The sequence below is a fragment of the Hirundo rustica genome, chromosome Z, assembly GCF_015227805.2.
Source record: "Hirundo rustica isolate bHirRus1 chromosome Z, bHirRus1.pri.v3, whole genome shotgun sequence".
Lineage (NCBI taxonomy): Eukaryota > Metazoa > Chordata > Aves > Passeriformes > Hirundinidae > Hirundo > Hirundo rustica.
In genome coordinates, this window is record NC_053488.1 from 29,668,691 (window position 1) to 29,688,769 (window position 20,079).

Consider the following 20,079-nt stretch of genomic DNA (forward strand, 5'->3'; position numbering starts at 1 on the left):
CAACCCCTAAAAGTACCTACAATCTACTTCAGGTGTAAACATCTTTGTCCACTGATGAAGATACTAAGTGAAAAAGAGAGGATCTTGGAACTGGAAGGACATATGGGTGTGTAAGGGGCTACAGGAACAGCAAGGCAAAAAAAACCCAAAAACCACCAAACCAAAAAAAACCACCAAAAAACCAAACCCACCAAAAAAAAAAAAAAAAGAAGACAGAAAAGATATGGGGTTATGGGGTCAACTAGAACAATCTGCCAGCTTAAGCTTTGACAGGCAAAATTTTGTGAACATATTTTTTTCAAGTTATTAGTCTTCATGAGCTTTCTCCCAAATGCTTGCATTCTTCTCTTCGTACTTTTTACTATCAGATCTAAAATGAAAGTGAGGTTTCAATAGCTTAGTGAAGAAATCAAAGCTGGCAAGAAAAAGTTAAGCTAGTGAACCCCAGGATCTCTTGAAATTACTAAGGGAAAACACTGATGACTCAAGGGGGCTCAAGCTGGAAGGCATGTTGCACAATGCAGTTTGCTTTGTCACCGTGAGTTTCAAAAGCATGCCTAAGACAGTTAACTTGCATTTTGTTTAAACATAGCTGAAAATGACCATGTGGCTACAACACAGTCACACTATAGCATGTGTTTTAATTCTTTTAACTCTTTTAATTTTGTTTTTCATTCTTGCTTCTTTTGGATTCTGTGACATTTCAAGCATCACAATAAACTCCAAAATAATGTCCAGCAGCACTGGCCCTAATTCTTCTGGCCCTGTATATATATTTTAGAAAATCTTCATAGCACATCTGTGATGGTAAGACGTTAAGGCAAGTTGTCAGTCAACTAACAGCAGAATATTCAGATCAGTGGGGAGATTCTTTAAAAAATTCAATTAAAAAGTTGTCTCTAAGTACTAATTTATTTGTTGCAGCTCTGCTTCTCTCCCATTTTCTCACAAATTTTACTTAGTACTTCACCACTCTCAAAATGAGTGTGGGTGACAGACGGATTGATCCAGATCAAGCACCCCTATGGAAAATATGTGGGTGAAAAGGCACAAGAGAACTCTAAATTGATCCAGAAATGGAGGTGGACTGATGTACATCTAAAACAGTGCTTGAACAGAGAAAATAATAGAGACAAAGATGTTTAGACCTTTTCGAGCGAATCGTGGGAGAGAGTTATTATCATATAAGGACTGAGTGGTAGTTTGGCTAGAGAGGGAGGACACAGAGCCAATCAGGGAGGCGTAGGGGACTGAATTACTGCTCAAAGCTGTAAAAAGTAAAAGCCAATTGGAAATGGGAAACAAATTAGTAACAGCAGTAGACCATCATAATCAATCAATCTTGTACATACAGGCACTTCAGGCATGCACAAAACAGCATCTGGTAACTCAGCTAAGATATCTAAAGGTGCATTTACTCTACTATAAATATAAAGGTCATAAACCCAGTGAGTATGAGACTCACTCATCACACAATGAACCTGACTAAATCACCAGCATCATGAATACAAATCACAATAATTAACTTATTGTGAAGGAATATTTTTCTAAAGATGCTGAACACCCATTCTTTTTTAAAATTATTTTTGTTTATATTTTTCTCTATATGACACTTGACATTTCCAAGGGTAGATTTCATATTAAACACTTCATGCAAATAAGAAATTTGAAGGTAAATTTTTCTAAAGCAAAAAGAGGAACTACTTACAACTTCAGAAACTGACAAATTTTAACTGCATTTAAACCCTTCCTCTACATCTCATTTTCAGCAATTATACTTTGAAAAAAATCTCCTCAAATAATATTTGGCAGTTAACTTACAAAGTAATTGCATTTGGTGTATTCTCATGTCTTAAATATACAAAATGTGCTCTACTGATATGATAGAAGTAGCTATTTTTTAAAAGAACAGCTGGAGGACTTTTGTTATGTAATCAGTCTGTGAATCATAACAGAATATGGTATGAATGAACATCCTAAGATGTCATCACACCTCACACAAAAGCATGAGGCTTCTGTTGAGCAGGTGTAGAACTTAACTCAAAAGATCGAACTTGAAATACAACTAAACTCACTCTTTTTTTGTGGTTACAAATAAGAAAATACACTTTGATGACATACTCCCACACCAATCAACATATGTCATGACAACACAAAAACTTAAAGACAAAATACAGCTAAATTACAACAGATTCTGTGACATGCTAAAAATTCAAAAGAAGAACCATGCTGAAAACATGCTTTCAAATTATCTTTCAAATAGGGTGTCTCTTTTTTTTTTTTTTTTTTTTTTAATTAAAAAAAAAAAAAAAAAAAAAAAAAAAAAAAAAAAAGAAAAAAGAGCTAAAACCACCTGAAAACTCAAAGAAAGGAAAACCCCCAAAACCACCACATGCAAAACACACTTGAAATTGTGCCCACTAAGTAAATTTACTTCCCGTCTACAAAAGGAATCCGGCGAGATTTGGTAGGAGATTGCCAAATGTAATTATCTTACGCAGCCTAGTAGTAACCCCTTTACATGAATCAAGTAACAATATATGGTATGATTACAGTGTAGAATTATCCTCCGGTTAATCCGTGGTAAATACATGACTAAGGAACATGAAATACTCTTTGTGCCATAATTTCAAGGAAAAAACTAAGAGAGCAAGGTCAGAAATCATCTACATATTAACAGACATTAAACCTGTTAATTACATTCCTTTATCCCATCTAATCAAATGGGTGTTTTAGACCTGTCGTTAGGGTGTTAAATTAGGATTTTGTTTGTTGTCAGGGTTTTATGGTAAGGGCTTTTAGAAGCATTTTTGAAACACACATTTATTTACCAATTTGGAACTATAGCTTGACATATCCACAATAAATAAGAACAAAGTTAGAAATTAAAGAGGAAATCTTTTGTTATACAGACTACAATCTACATGAAGTGAAAATGTGACACATGATTGTCACAGAAATTCCTTTAGGAAATGAGTTGTACTTTAGATCTAATTAAATTAGTTGTCTGTGACTCTACAAACTCCATTTTAATTTAATAACACAGAACTCCGTTCTACATACCAATCTATGTTGATTAAGATAGTCCCTTTATAGAAAAAGGAAGGATTCAGTAATAGGGGTTTGAGACTTATCAAAAAGATAGAAAAAAATACCTACTTTAAATTCAGACATGGAAAATGGAAAAAAGTAAGGATGACGCTGATTCAGTAGGAATTCAGCATCCATGAAAATTTATCAAAAGTGCCTTTAGTACATGACAAAAGTTACTGCTACTTTAAGATTTCATTTTCACAGAGGCAGAGCGAGGCCAGAGCATGAAAATTTACAAGACAATCTCTAGAGAAATATGTAATTCTGCAACAGCTATTCTAAAATAATTGCAAGTGCATATATAATATTGCAAAATTATGTCACATTTTATTCCATAATATTTTATGTTCTTCAAAACTTGATAATTATTCTGGAATGGAAACAGTTTCTCTTTTTCTGCAACTAAGACTGAGCTTTAATAAGGAGCCCTTAGGATCTCCATAGCCTCATAGCAGAAGCACCACCTCTGAGTGACGTGTAAGCCACCTACAGTGAGAAAAGGGGAAACCTAACTTTCAGATCCTGATCTAAAAATGTCAAATGCAATAAGATGTCACAAAAACTATGGTCTAAAATCCGGGGAGGGGGGGTGGGGGAGGGGGTAGGGAAGGAGAACTCTTGTGAAGCAGATTCTGGGTTCCTCCAGGTTCCAAAGAAATGAAGTGGGATATCACAGATGTGCTTGCATTGGAAGCTCGCATTTAGTCACCTCTCTTAGTGCCTAAATCCTCCACGTGACACACATTCATAGGAAGAGCTATATGAATGACAGCTTGCTATGAGAAAGCATTTTAGTCTGTTTTTGGCAAGGAGACAAGGAACAGTACTTCCTTCAGCACTGTCATGGTTCTCATAAACAGACACTGAGCGGATAAACTGCACAAAGAAATTTCTGTTCTCTTGCAATGCAGATAACTAAATCCAGACATCACTTTTCCCAACATTTTTTGTATTTGCACCCTTTTCCTCTGAATATGTTTTGTGCTTTTTCTGCTTTATCATGGAAATAAGTTTGTGAAAATTCCTTAGCAACTCAGGGAATAAGTGTTTAGTAAGCACTTATCTAATTAAAAAAAGTCTTTAACTTAGAGCCGTAATAACTCTATTTATTTTTCTTGTATTTTGAAGCATCTTATTTAGTTCATAAGATATAATGAGATAATTGTTTAATTGGCACCCAATTACAAAAATTAATTATAAGTGTGACACATTTCATAGTTAAATGAGGATAAAAAATCAGTCACTTCTGAGGCATGACTCAATTTAGTTCTCTGGCTGATTGGCAGATTGCAGTCTGCCTGAGCCTTGGATCTCTCAGAACCCACTCAAACTACTTAATTTCAGTTAATTTTCCTCTGCACAACCAGGCTGCCTTATTTGATGATACCTTTTTTGAGGCTTAATTATTACCCCTTCTTTACCTTAACACTCCCATGTGGCATGAAGACCTCTAGAATTTGTGCACTAGATCAACGGTTTTAATTCTGTGTTTCATAGGAAACTTGTAAAAAGATAAGAATGTGATAGACTTTTCTTCAGCTATTCCAGTTACAGAACAATAATAAACTTAAAAATGAAATCCTACTGAGAGACTGTGTACTTTCATGTTTATTCAAGGAGAACCTGGCAATGCTGTGACCCACTCACTGGAATATGGGCTTATCTAACACATACACAATTTTGGATAACACACACACGAACCTGGGATCTTGTTCTCAGAAAGGAGAACTGTGGGCTATTCCAAATGCCAAGGCAAAACGTGAAATTTTCTTATGGAGTTACTCCACCCAATGAGGAGGGAAGCAAGAAATAAATTGGATCCTTTCTGAACAAGGTAAGATAGGAAACTCTTTAGGTTAGATCTTTTTATATTATTAAAGAATGTAGTCAAATTATTTTGATATCTGTACCTGATCATGTCTTTCCTTATACAAAATACGGCATTTTTTTGGAATGAGCCTGTTTAGAAATCTTTTAAAGTACTAAAGTTGATAACAACTCATAATTTTATAGGACTATCTCATTCACCTCTCCAAGTGAAAACTGCCAGTCCAGATATGCCAATGTAATTTAGCAGTTTTTCTCTGACACTTCTGTACATTATGGACTCATCCAAAAATTTTTCCTCACCCACTGGAAGGAGTTGGTCTTCCTGGAAAGCTCCAAGCAAACTGTGGATGCTTTCATATTCTAAAGAAATAAATCATTAGAATGACAACTACGTCAAATCATCTACCTTGATGCATTGTACTGAAGTACATTCACCACTCTGTCCTTTGTTTTATCCGTAGGCAATGTTGAGAAATGCCTCATTTTATGAGGTTGACAGCAGATTTCTCACATAACCACATCAGCCCTACCCCTTTCCCTCAGTTGCCTCCTTTGCAGTACCCCCCTATCTAGTCCTGCTACCTTGCAGGAAAAAAAACTCCATGTATTCGAAAGTGAAAGAACACCAAACCCAACAAAGCTGATATAGTTCCTTTATAAACATATTAAACAAAAAATATTGAGTGTTATTTGATGCTCTGTTGCTGTTTGGGAGATGGATGAATATTCCAGTAGGATCTAAATACCTCAGTTATATTTAGTCAGATTTTATGACATGGTAGCCCTAACTGAAGTTAATGTGAGTTAAGTGAAATTCTGCTTTTATTAACAAAAGAACTGTACCTTGATTTCACTGTGACTGTTTACATATTAAGAACATGTTAATTAGAAAGTGTAATAGAGTAAGACAAGTCTACTGGGGTAAGATTTTTCTCATTGGTATTTGGTTGTATGTTGAGTAGTATAATGGCCTGACCTATATCTAGGGATCTTAAGTGATACAATAATAGAAAAAAGATCATCATTTGATGTACTGTATTTTTAATAATAATGGTAATATTCCAATCCGTGAAAAGGGTTATAGCAAACGAGTTCCTATTAGAAACAGATCACAGATGTTCTGCTTAAATAGCTTCACAGAAAACTGCAAACTTCACAGATTAACTATAGCCATTATATCTTCTCCAGTCCTTTTCAGATCAATGAGGTGGAATTACATTGTCTACAAGTGCCACAAATTCTGCTGTTGCTTAATAACTTTACCTTCTCAATGTAAATTAATAATTAATTACAATAAATTAATTTTATATGTTAGCACTTGGCAGTAGGTTTTTTTCCCCTCATATTTCATTTTAATTATGATGAATACTAAATAGATAGGTAAGATTATGCATCTAAATAAATAGAGCACAGAAAATTAGGCTTATATATCTAGTTATTATTCCATTATTTATTGGATGAAGAAGGGAAAAGTAACTATTGATGAGGTAAAGGTTGAGGTAACTAATGCCTTTTTTGCCTAAATTTTTAATAGCAATATCAACTCTTGTGTGGGTATCCAGCCCCCCGAGCTGGAAGACAAAGATAGGGAGCAGAATGGAGGACTCCTGATCTTGGAAAAAACGGTCAGTGACGTGCTACACTACTTAGACATGCACAACTATGCACATGACTGGATGGGATACACCCAAGGGTAGCAAAGGAGTTGATTAAGTATTTACTGAGCCTCCTTACCTCATGTACCAGCATTCCTGCCCGTCTGGGAATGTTCTAGTTGACTGGAGGTTTCCAAATAGGACATCTATCAACAAGAAGAGCAGGAAGGAGGATCCAGAAAACTATAGGCCTGTCAGTCTGGCCTTGATGCTGGGGAAGGTCACTGAGCAGGTCATCCTGACATCCTGGCTTTTATCAGCAATTGGACAGTGAGCAGGACCAGGGCAGAGATTTACCTAGTGTACTGGGCATTGGTGAGGCCACACCTCAAATCCTGTGTTCTGTTCTGGGCCCCTCACTGCAAGAAGGACATTTTGGTACTGGAGGGAGACCAGAGAAGGGCAATGGAGCTGAGGAAGCTGAAGTCCTGTGAGAAGCAGATGAGGGAGCTGGGGGTGTTCAGGCTGGAGTAAAGGAGGCTGAGGGGAGATCCTACTGCTCTCTATAATGCCCTGAAACAAGCCAGGTGGGGGCAGTCACTTTTCCCAAGGTAACAAGTGATACAGGAAGAGGAAAAGGCCTCAAGGTGTGCTGGGGAGGTTCAGATTAGATATTAGGAAAAAATTCTTCATTATGAAAGACTCATCTGGCATTTGAACAGGCTTCCCAGGAAAGTGGTGGATTCACTGGCCCTGTAATGCTCAGAAAACATGTGGGTGACGCACTTCAGGACAAAGCTTATTGCTGAACACAAAGTGCTTGGTTAATGGTTGGAGTTAATGATTTTAGAGATCTTTTCTAAACAAAACAGTTCTGTGATTCTAGTAAGCCATCTACTCTACTCTTATATAACTGTATACAAAAAATTACTAGTTTTAGGCACAAGCTAGGCTTTAAGAACAATATTCTTTCTTCTCATGTTTCAATGATTTGTATGTGTATTTCTTTCACTGTAAAATATTTTAAAACTTTTACAGAAGTGCTGAGTAACAGATGAAAACTTCACCCAGAAACAATGAGCCTACACTGAAACTGTAGCCTCCAAAGGATACTGAATAAAACCTCTCAATATTTGTGTTTATTGTATTCAAGTTCCTATGGTAGACAGGTCCCAGAGCATGTCAACAAGATTCCCACACTAAGATGAAATTAAATTTGAAGATGTGCTCCTAAAACACATCTGATTTTCCCCAGCTGCTAGGAGCAGTGTACTGGAACAGACTGAAAAGGCAAGGCTTGAGCAAAACTCAAGCCTGCAGACTCTTCCCTTTCTACTTCTGCAATGTGCATTAAGTGTGGGTCTTTAGCATTCATTACTCTGCAGATACTCACCTTCTGGAGCAATATCATCTCAATATAGTTATTGTTCAGTAGATCAGGAATGAGATTTGCATGTTCACTTAACCCTTTAGCAGTATTTATCACATCAGCTTCAGCAGCTAATCCTCAGCGTCCCAAGCACTTAATTTCCTCCCTTAATGAACTTGAATTCAATACCTTTTTTACTTAATGTAGTAAGTTTGACAAAAACACAAGGCTCATGAAGATTCAGCACCTAATTAGACTCCACACAAATACATTGTAGTAGAAAACAAGTCTACTGTGACATAACTTAATTGAAACAAAGAAAATTTAAGTAAAAGTTGATGCCTGCAAATGTGGCAAAAGTACTATTTTAAATATTTCTCTCTTGGTGCTTCTTGAGTATCAGATTAAACAGCTTTAAGAAAACAGTGATTAATGAAAAAAAAAAAAAAAAAAAGGATTTGAGAGTGTGTTGCTTCTGACCTCGAAACTACTGACATATTCATATCCTTCTTGACCATAACACAGCCTTATTTTCAACAAGACCATTTATCTAGTTATGTAATTCTCTTCTGTATTACACATTTATTTGTAAACCAGTGGAACTCACATTATGTTAATATATTACCTTACAATGCAGTAGATAAAATGGAGGCTTATTTACAAAGAAGTGTTCATAAAAATATCATTAATAAACAGAGGGATGCACATTTCCCAGTAATATTTTCCAGCATTGTTAAGTTTAAGTTGGAATTTTAGCACATAAAACCCATACAGCATTTGTATCTTTGGGCCCTTTTTTGCAAAACTTCATTTTTTTTTTTTTTAAGCAGGCTTTTCTTTCAAATAAAGGAATTACACAATTATTTCCAAAGCTAACAAAGAAATTTATTTTGCAGCAAAACAAAAAAAACCCCACTCCCCCAAACCCTCAATCAAAATATGTGTTTTCAAACAAACAATCTTTCTTTTCTGTAATAGCAACAGTAATCAGCCTGTAATCACAGAGGTCTTAGTGAGTTATTACTTTCTCTTACCCGGAGTTTGAAAGTTAAGGCGTCGCAGCTCCACTGGGTCTGTGGGATGGTGAGAGGGGACCTCCTTGCTGTTGGGTATGCTGCTCTTTCTAGAATCAGATTCAGCCCTCTTTCTGCATGGAGAAGGTGAATACACATAAGCAAAAGATAGACATGGTAGCTTCACAAAGGTGCCTGACTGTTTAGCATTATATTCTGAAGGCAAGATGTTTCTTTCTGAAAAAATATTTGATCCAGTGCAAAAATAATATAATTATGTGTGGTGAGTAGGGTACCTACAGTTTGCAGTGGTAATAACTGCATTCTGTCCTAAACTGATCTTCCAGAAAATCCTTCTGGTTATCCTAATACTTTACTTTTATAACACTAAACATATAAAAATTCAGACAATTCTCCTATTTGAAATGCTATCTAGCTATACCTTTGTAAAAAAGCAGCCAACTCTTGAGCTAGACCACCCAAGTTATTGTCATTAAATATTTCTTATTTTATACACAGAGCTCTGCATTGTTATAAAGACGCCTATTCGAGAAGACATCTTTTCACCTTCATGTAAGAATTTGCTCTGTTTTCTCTCATCTCTGTAAGAGCTGAAATATGCAATCTTCATATGTCTATCATCTACATATATTCAAGGCTTAGATCTGTATGAATATTTCTAATCAAATAAAGACTTTCACTACAAAGGAAGGAAAATTTAAAAAAAAAGCAAGAATGAAAGAAAAAAGAAAGAAAAGGAAAGTTTTCTGTTTCCCTTTCTCTAGAGAGCAGCAGAATCCAAGTGTGTTCTCACTGACATTTTTGTTAAAACTGACTCCCATTATCTTTATGTATCATTATATTATCTGATGTAAAACATGGAGAAACATGTTACATGAAGAGTAGCTACCACGCTGCATTTTTATACAGACAGTGGAATCTTTCTTCACAGTGGAATCTTTCTTCACTAGTTATCTTTGGGGTCCTGAATGGAAACACAATGTGGCTGATATTTTTTATGTAATATAAAACCAAGAAGCAAACAGAGGAAGAGTTATGTTATGAAAACAGAACTGAGATTAATTTGAGGGCAATGATAGCAGGAATCTATCCAGGAATCTATAGCAGGAATGTTTTCCAGGTGCCCAATATTTACATTAACATAACACTAATTTTTTCCTAATTGACTCATAATATGACAATGATAAATCTGTTATTACTCCAGTCAATTTCTTGCTGCTCATGAAATAATGAAGACCAGGTGACATACAGTGAGATTTCAAAAGTTATGTAAAAATGTCAGACAGCAAGATGATTGCATGAATTTTTGGAAGTTACTAGTCCTGGGGTTTTATTGGAAAAAATAAAGATGTTTTACTGTAAAAACCCTGTACCTGTTCTCCAGCAAATACCTTAACATATGTATTAACTTCTCTTTAGTGAAGCAATAAAAATCTGATTATTCTGTTTTTAGTCTTTTAAAAACAAAATAAACTTATTTGAGATTCCTTTCTTTGGATTTTGATTATTCCAAACTCCTACTACAACAGCATTATGCCCTAATGCTTCTTCCTCTTACTAAAGATGCGTGATGCAGTTTTCATGAAGTCTTTCAACCTGTATTTCCTTCTCTTTAAGTCTAGGAGTCTTAAGTTTCCTTAAGTTTCTGGAACTGTGCAGGGACAAGGTTCATTCAACTTTTCTCCACTTGGAAGCTAGTACCAGGCTGCAATTCCATATTAATATAATAAAACCACTAAAATCTCTTCAAACCATGTATTTCAATATTTTGAATACTTGCAGAATAACAGAATGGTTTATTATGTATTATGAATTGGACAATTATTTTTTTTTTTTTAATCTCTCCAGCCTATAGAAGACATAACAGCTCTTCCAGATTATGCAATGATTCTGAGATAGGTGGGGGGAAAAAATTCCACAAAGGACAAATGGTATCACTGTATAATTTTCACTTGCAGAACTGTAAGTCAGTGTTGTAAAAAGGACATTACGATGATTCAGAGCAGCTAATGCCTCAACTACAACCATGGATTCAATAACTTTGGTTATTGCATACAACCACTGCTTGCACATCGCTGAAAAACATATGAGCATTGTCAAGCTCTGCTATCTCTTGAAAATTTACCCCACGGAGACACAAAAAAACCTCAGTTGAAACTTTGTTAATTATATTACATTACTTTTCAGTGCTGTAAATAATATAGGAAATCTTGCATTTGCCCTCATATTGATAGAATACTGCCTACATTCATTTAAGACTGACAGATGCTTTGTCTTAGATCATTACCATGATGACTTTTTTAAAAAATCTTTTTTCTCCTTTCCTGTATTAAATAAAGAGTGATTATTTTTCACTTCTCACCTGTCAGGTTTACTGCTCCATTTTAATGCAGCAAGGTGGGAAGAAAAGGTGAAATGTTAGTTGACCAGTAGTACAGAGAATAAGCATGAAAATAGAAGATACAACAAATTTTGATTTGCAGTAAAGATACGTAACTAAACCAAATTGAGAAATGACAGCTCATCAAAATACTCAATGCTCGGAAATCATAGAATTAATGGAAGACACAAAGTCATGTCCAAAGTGAATCTTCTGTTGAAAAATACACCTTTTTTTAGACACTATCTGCCAAGAAATAATACTTCAAATTTTATCCAGTGATGGGTAACGGGTGAATGGGTGTCTAATTTGACCCATGAAGACATTACATTGAAAAACTGTCTCACTGAGATGTAGCTCCCTGTTACTTTCTAGAGAGAAGAAAGAAGAAAAGAGGGAAGAAAGGAAAAATGAAAGTGGAGGGCAAACTAGAATGGGAAGGAGAGAAAGAGACAAGAGTAAGAGAAAAGGAAGTGATGAACAAGGTTATATATATGAGACACGTAACACTTCTATTAAATTTTAGAAAATTAAATTTTAATGAAACTTTCTAAAACTATTTTACAAAACCAGGCAATAAAATACCAAGAAAATTTTAACAGTATCCTGGAAAGCAAGGTAACCATAAATCTTTTTCCAATGAAGTATTACATGCCTTTTTAGATTTACAATGAATGTCATGTAGTAGAGGTCTAGAGTGATCTGTATAGATCTGTAGTGATCTGTGATCTATGATCTATAAAGTTTAGGTAAACAGGAAAAATACTGTATTATCTCTCACCAATGTGTTCTGTTATATACACACACTACAGCTGCAGAGTTTATTTTTCTCTGTGTAGATCATAATAAACACATTTTAATAGCTTTTACTCTACAATGACCAGATTACACCCATTATGAGAAAATTTAAAAAATTCTTCATCATCACTTAAGACTTCCCATTTTCCCATTGTGCATCTCTGTGTTTTTTTGTTTGTTCGTTTGTTTGTTTTTTACCATCTGGGGTTTTTTTTTTGTCTTAGGAGCATATTTTGTCTTACAGCTCAAGATTCAGCAGGGGACCAGCAGTTCAAAGGAGGTGATTCTGCCTTTCTACTTCACATTGATGAGACTGCACCTAGAGTGCTGCATCTAGTATTGGGGTCATCAGTACAAAAAAGACATAGTTCTTTTGGAGTAAACCCAGAAAAGGGTCACAAAAATGATCAGAGGGATGGAACAGGAAAGACTGAGAGAGCTAGAATTGTTCAGCCTGGACAAGAGAAAGCTTTGGGAGACTTTTTTGCAGCCTTCAGGCACTTAAAGGGACTTATAAGAAAGATGGGGACAGGCACTAATTAATTAGATCCCCTAGAGAGGTGGTGGATGCCCTATCTTTTCAAGGCCTGTGGATGGGGCCCTGAGAAACCTGACCTAGCTGAAAATGTCCCTGCTTATCGGAGGGGGTTGCACTAGATGGCCTTTAAACATCCCTTTCAACCCAAACTAATCTATTATGCTATGATTCAGAGTGCTGGAGTTACTATGTTCAAAAGATTTAAGTTTAGGCTACAGTCTTCTGAACCAAATCAAAAAGCTGCACTTCTTAAAAGCAAACAACACAGAGTCTATCAAGATGGCTTTAACTTCTCTTCCTTAGAAATGGAAATATCTAGAATGAAGAACCTTTTGCTCTTCATCAATGGAAAACCGAAATTAGGGAATTTGTGATTTGTTAAAAACTATGAGGAATAGCTACATAAATTAATGTGTTTAAAAAAAGAAAAATAAAGCCAAAACCCAAGAATGAGATGATAGGATGCTTCATGGGAACATTCACTTTTCTTTCTAGTTTGTCCTTTTCTGAGAAACACCACACAATTTCTAGAGCTCTTAAACATTCACTAAGTAAGTTCCTAATTTGACATGTATCAAATACATAAATTATATGCAAACTGTGACTCAAGAAGACCTCCTAATGATTATGCATTTCCTCTAGGGCATACACCATCTATCTGCCTAGGTTTGCTTTTGTTTAAGATTTTGGATACAAATCTTACTGTGCTGAATAAGATACCCTATCTTTGAAAAAAGAAGAATTTTTTTCTTGTCAACAGGAAAATTGCCAAAAAGAAAGTGAGGTTTATCTAATTTACTTAGATCTCTTGATTTGACTGCTTTAAAAGTTTAATAGATGGAAAGATCTGCTCCACAACAGGTGTCTCCCTTTACTATGACTGCTGGGTGGTTTCACTGCTGCAAGGACAGAGAGCAGATTGGTTAATGGCCAAGTCAATTCCACCTGCTAAGACACAGTGAACTATAACTCAGGAAAAACCAGTTTTTACTGTGAGGATAGTTGAATATGGGAACAAATTGCCCAGAAAGGTCATTGAGTTTCCATTCTCAGCTATACAAAACTTGCCTGGATATCCCTCTGGGCAAACTGCTGCAGGTGGCCATGCTCTGAACAGGACTGGGATGAGGCACACTCCAGAAGCGTGCCCGTTGGGCTCTGTGAATCTGTGAGCTATTCTGCACGTAGTATATTAATTTGCCTCACTTGTGTTGGCTATCATACCGATAGTATGTCCAATGACAAGAAAAGGTACTCTTCAGTATTATTCTCATCTATTACTGTTACTTAATAAGCTGCAATGACCTTTTGGCTTTATTATAATATATGATCCAAAAACTTGTCCACAAAATACCTTTGCTTTCAAACTTTAAGAAAAGTAAATGTAGAGGCAATAACCTTTATACGACTTATCAACAAAGAATAGAAAGTTCAAACATGCATTCCTTGTCTTTGGCACAGTTAAATATACTTCAAACCAACCCATGCAGCTTATCCACATTATCTAATAATGTCTGTTTTAAAGAAGGGCAAGACTTCTCTCCATAAAATTATTCTTTTGGAAACTGTAGTCATAATTTCTCTGTGATTGTAATTAAAATGTATAAGTAGTATTGTAAATCATGAGCTTAGTGGTCCAAGTCTGTTCACAAAGGTTTCTATGGACAAAGGGAATTAAGCATAGCTGACCTTTATTTGAGTTACTGCTCTCTGCACTTCAGAAGACTCTTGGTTGTCCTCTTTGCACTGCACATCCTTTAACAAAATCCTCTTTAATATTTTTTTGCATATATGTTCATAACTAGACTAATGCCCTCTACCTTAATTTTCTTTTCCCACTATCGTACTTGTTGCACTTATACCTCAATATACTCTAGAAATATACTTGTAAAATTTTCTGTATTCACAAAAATTCCTTATTTGCCTGCTTTTAATATATTTTTCCCATCTAAATCTTGTAGCCACATAAAATTCATTTAACTCAGAAATTAAACTTCACTGTTTTCTCAAAGCAATATGTTAAATATCCCAACTGTCTTGTCATTGCTCTTCTACAGTCAGCAAATCTATCAAAATCTAGTAGTAAGCTTGCAATCGGGTTACATAGTCTTGGAAAAAATATCCAATTATACACTACATTTTTACAGAAATAAAAGCTCACAGAGGACCACAGACTGCAAAAACTGCAGTCATAATTTCTCAGAGGTAATTTTCCAAATCAGTGCAGTTTAACAAATTAGAGTAAATAGCCGAAAATAGAAAAAGAAGTAAATACATATGGATACTTGCCTGAACAGTTCTAGTACAAGTAGTAAATAACAGATGGAAAAAATGTCCCCCATTCTTAGTGAATGGAATGACAAACACTTCATGGTACTGATGAGCAAAATTTTACCTGCTCATATGCTTTTTTTTTTTTTTTTTTTTTTTTTTTTTTTTTTTTTTTTTTTTGTGTTGGTGTTTTTGTTGTTGTTGTAGTAGCAGCAGCAGTAGCAGTAGTAGTAGTAGTTTAGAAGATTGTTATTTTGGTTCCATAAATGTAATCATAACTCTAGAAGCAGTTGCACATCAGCTTAATATACTATTGTTTGGATTTCTTTTGTAGTATAGGCAAAGGTTTACTTTCAATACTTCAAAATAATCAGAAGAACAGAGTATTTCGCTTTTATCACATCTCCAATGACCAGTGTTTGAAGTGATGGACAGAAAAAGAGCTGCTAACTAATTTGACTGAGACACTGTGAAGTACCAGAAATGTTTAGGAGACGTAGTAGCATCTGCAAGCAATAGACCATGTGTTATGCTGCTGTACGATTATAGCCCTTAAATAATTCTATAAATGTATATCTATTTGGAATCCAAAGGTTAATTTAACTCTGGAATGGTTATTTATTTACTGCTGAACAGAAAAGTCTTTCCAAAACCTGAAGAAAGTTTTCTTCATGAAACTTCAGAGGTATTTGACTGGAGACACTTAAGGTGGAAAGAGTATAAGGGCTCGGATTTAAAAATTTATATACAGGTAATAGCATCATAGCCATTAGTTTCTGAAGTCAAATTCATTTAATGAAATTATTCCTAGTGTGCCCCCTCCACAGAAATTGACAGCGTCTTTGTAATATTCCTCAAATATACTTTATCAATATATTTCAAAAATTTATTAGGAATGAAATATTAACATTAGAAAAACCTTTTTGAGTTTTATTCTTTGGTTTTGATTTAGTATGTTGGCCCATGTTAACTCATTTACACTGTAAAAAACTGCAACATATAAACTATGGCATCATACACAGTTTTCACTCAATATATTGCAAGGCAGAGGGAAGTCCTTCATGTAATAGCAAAAGTAAATCTGTTTCATAGACAGTGAAAGAAGAATGAGTAAAATTTGATCACAGTGAAAGATTAGTAGAAAACAGCTATTTGACGTTGCTTTAATCTCTCAGATCAGAGTTTCAAATCCATATAGATACGCTGCCAAATTGAGACCAACTGTCAGAAGTTAAAATTCAAATTACTTGAGTGGAGATGAAAATCACATTTAACAACAAGCTGAATGTAACCCCTAATGTATTACTATTATACATCTATAAACAAGATTTAAAAAGTCAAATGTGCGAATTCCATACATATTTATGTGCAAGCACATATTTACTTTCTTCGCATACAAACGTATCTTTGCATACAAATGTATGCAAAGTGGAAAAAACATTTAAATGCAATAGTGTTAATATAATGTCATCAGCAGAAAAATTTGCTCACATACCTGTAATTATTGGAAATTTTCAGTAAAAAAATTCTGCAGCATTCTAGAAGCCATTAATAAATTTCAAAATATTCCAAAGCAATGACTGTTAATATTGTAGCACAAAAATACAGTGTGGAACAGTCTTATGAAGTGACCAATACAGGGGGAATATTATATACCTTGCAAGAAAACTAAAAGGTAAACCTACCTTTTATAAAGAAGTATAGCAATAACAATACAGATGATAAACACCACTGCAAGAACTGGTCCAACAACCCAAATCAAGCCTTCTTCCTCATCCGTAATTGGCTGGGGATCAAGATCCATTGACACAACAGGATCTGAATATGGGCTTGTTGCATACATGGTCTGTAGAAATAATAATAATTCTTACTTAATCATGAAGCAATGCATTAAAATCCCACATCAAAAATAAATGTATAGAAGGTAATGATGCAATAAACACAGCAAACTGCAAATGCTACTCTTTTTGAAGGCAATACACAAACTTGCAAATTGTGTTGTTATTATCCTTATTTTGTGTTCCACATATTAGCAAAGACCTACAGACAAATCATGCAGCACAGTCCTTGCAGAACACTTTGCAACTTAAGCAGAGGATGAGAAGATGAGTAGGACACTGAGAATTATAGCCCAACAGTTAACATATTTTGGGTTTTGTTTTAATTTCACTTTCTTCCTGCATGATATGAAAGGATACTTTTCACATACCAAGATTTCTATAGATAAAAATAAAGGGGACTGAATGTAGGAGGTTCCTTGAAAAGGGTCTTACAACAATAGTACTGTGCATTTTGCCCAGTCAAAAACCGTCTGACAGAATATGCCTACACAAGGTAGGTATATACCTACACAAGGTGGAAACAACTCAAATTTAAGACTGAAAAATGGGAGAAATCGTTGTAGAATAAAAAGGGAAGCTAAACAGTCAGGCTTTCACATGGGTGAAACTAAAATTATGTACCAACAGAGGTCGTTGAAAATCTTTGCTTTACTAGATGGTGCAGAGCCCTCTGGCCTAGGATAAAACCTGTGACAAGAGAATTTTTTTTTTTCTTGTCTGACCTGAAATGTTTGATCTGTGGCTGAGAGCAGAGTTAAAATTGCAAACTGGAGATGCTGAAGAGCCAGCCTGCTAAAACGATCATTTTAAGAACTCTGAGTACACTTACTACCTTTTCTTCAATAAATACAATTTCACTTTTAATTTTAAACCATCCTATATTGATGATTATTTAAACTAATTTACTATTTTACAAATTTATCTTATTTTTTCCTTCCTATTGATGACATCCTTAACATATTTATAGATTTTAATCATAACTCTCCAGCTCCCATTTTACTAAGTTAAACAAATTCAGACCTTTCCATGACCTCTTTTAATTCAAGTTCTCTATTCTACCAATCAAGAGAGAAAATTTGTACTCTCTGAATAGGATGTAAAATGTTACATCTGAATATTGTGGAAAACATCCCTTGTAAGTTAAAACTCATACATCAGTAGACTATGTAGTCTTAGAAGAAAATCAGCTATATATGCTGAGAGCTGATACACTGGAGCATTGAAAGTCACTGAAAGCTAAAACTCAATGCACCCTTAAAAAATTCTTCATAGTCAGTGACTACTCCATGCTACTCAATCACACAAATGTTTCAGATGGCATGCTGAACCACATCTTATCCACAGCCTAAGTTCAGTAATGCCTTTTCACCTCTTCCAGGAGTAGCACCCTATAGACATTTTGCCATATGTGTCAGTTTACAAAACTATTTCTTCCTGCTTTTTCATCCTGATTTCTAACAAAGTAATAAATTTAGGTCATTTTATCTTAATTAATACAAAAAATTCAAGAAAACGCACTTTGTATTGAGAAGATCCATTTTTGAACAGGTAATTTTTGACATACAGATTTATGGCCACTTAACTTTATAGTCAAAAGCTGTCTACCTTCTCCAATCTGAATCTTACTGATGCAACACCTTCATAATTATCTGTCTAGGCAGCTCATGTCAATAAGTGAAAAGATAACTTTTGATTTATGTTAGAGCTTCCATGACACACTTATTTATTTTCAAATTAAGCTATGTATCTAAAAGCTATGTATCTGTTGTGTTTAAGTAGGCACATTCCATTGACACCCAGAAAACAGTTGTAATGTTATACACTGCAAGTATTTGACAAGAATTCAGAGTATTGGTGTTGGAGTTTCGAGTGATTGAACCTGCAAATGTACCTGTCAAGTTTAGTCACCAATTAGAAATGCACTGTATAACACACTGTATGTTAAAATGATAATGTGTATTGCACCCTTCAAAAGTCTTACATCTGTTTTCTATTTTTTTTCTTTTTTTAATACATTACACGCATTAGGTTAATTCATGCATAAAGGGATGTAACTACAAAGTGAATTATATAAAGAGAAATGTCAGCTCATTAATTAGTTCACCTCAGGAATTTTCCCTATTATTGAATTATTTTCTAACTTTCTAACAATTTACTGATAAAGTTGTTAGGGAATGACTGTAACTAAAGAGGGTGGCTGTGCATGTCTCTAGTTCAATGGTTCTTTCCAAGAACACTGCATATCCTATACTGTTATTCAATAGTACCATTAAAAGACAGCAATTCTTTTAAAGGCATAGGGAAAGATGCTGCTGTAAAGTTCATATCTCAGAAGCTGTGTTCATGGTCAAAAATAATACATAACATAAATTTCAAAGCATCATGAGCTAATATAAGGCAACTCTTAGGTTTCAGTTGGACACTGAAATACAACTGAAGCAACACACAAAGGTACAAACACAATAGAAGAGTCCAAGGAATTAATGGACATTGAGTAAGGAAACACTCACTTTAAAGATTCTCTGACGTATAACATTAAAAAAAAAAAAAAAAAAAAAAGCTTTATGGAAGCGGAATAAGCATTGAAAAAATGTGTTTTTTGTAATTTTGAGATTGAAAAACATTAACTTACAGATTCTGAGTGCTCCATTACAGCCAACACAAAGAAGACATATTCTTGACCACTCTGCAGTTGCTTATTCTCAAATCCACCATAATGCTTCTTATCCCCCAATGTGAATTCCGTAGGAAGAACTTCAAAGTGAGCTGCAATATATGGCTTTAATTCAACTTCCCTCCCAAGACGAATGCTTCTGCGTTTCCTAGCTATCTCCTTAAGCAGCTTTAGAATGAAGGGAGGGGAAAGAAAGGGGGAGCAAGAGAGAGAGCAAGCATGAACAGAAAGATAACTGTAAACAATTTTTTTGTAACGTATTTACAGTGTAATGAGAAAACTTAATACATGACCAAGAACTACAAAAAACAATTTATCCACATTTCATGGGACATATCAGTATCACTAATGAATTCTTGCAAAATCTTCCAATTTCTTGTTGTTCTTGTTAAGATAAGATATTAAGAGGCAATTGCAGCGCCCAGACTGTAAAAACAAAACAATTTTTAGATACTGTTGTGTCTAGGAGGAGTGGGGAAAGGATAAGAAAACAATATACTTTCTCTGGGGACACATAAATATGCATAACATATTACATATTTTCTATCTATCTATCTATCTATCTATCTATCTATCTATCTATCTATCTATCTATCTATCTATCTATCTCTATATAAAGTCAGTCATAGAATAGAATACAATAATAAAATCAGTTA

At 34.8% G+C, this 20,079-nt stretch overlaps 1 protein-coding gene across 15 annotated transcripts in view; it reads right to left on the bottom strand.

Moving 5' to 3' along the window:
• The window catches only part of PTPRD (protein tyrosine phosphatase receptor type D), a 481,306-nt gene that overhangs the window by 74,529 nt on the left and 386,698 nt on the right, over nucleotides 1-20,079 (bottom strand). For 14 of the 15 annotated variants that reach the window (XM_058424005.1, XM_058424010.1, XM_058424007.1 and 11 more), the window contains 3 exons: nucleotides 19,382-19,591; nucleotides 16,594-16,754; nucleotides 8,922-9,034 (listed from right to left, as the gene is read on the bottom strand). In XM_058424005.1, coding sequence (XP_058279988.1) covers nucleotides 8,922-9,034; nucleotides 16,594-16,754; nucleotides 19,382-19,591 — 484 coding nt within the window. Of the gene's footprint in view, nucleotides 1-1,148; nucleotides 1,269-8,921; nucleotides 9,035-16,593; nucleotides 16,755-19,381; nucleotides 19,592-20,079 lie in introns of all 15 variants that reach the window. The other variant, XM_058424020.1, reaches the window with a different exon arrangement.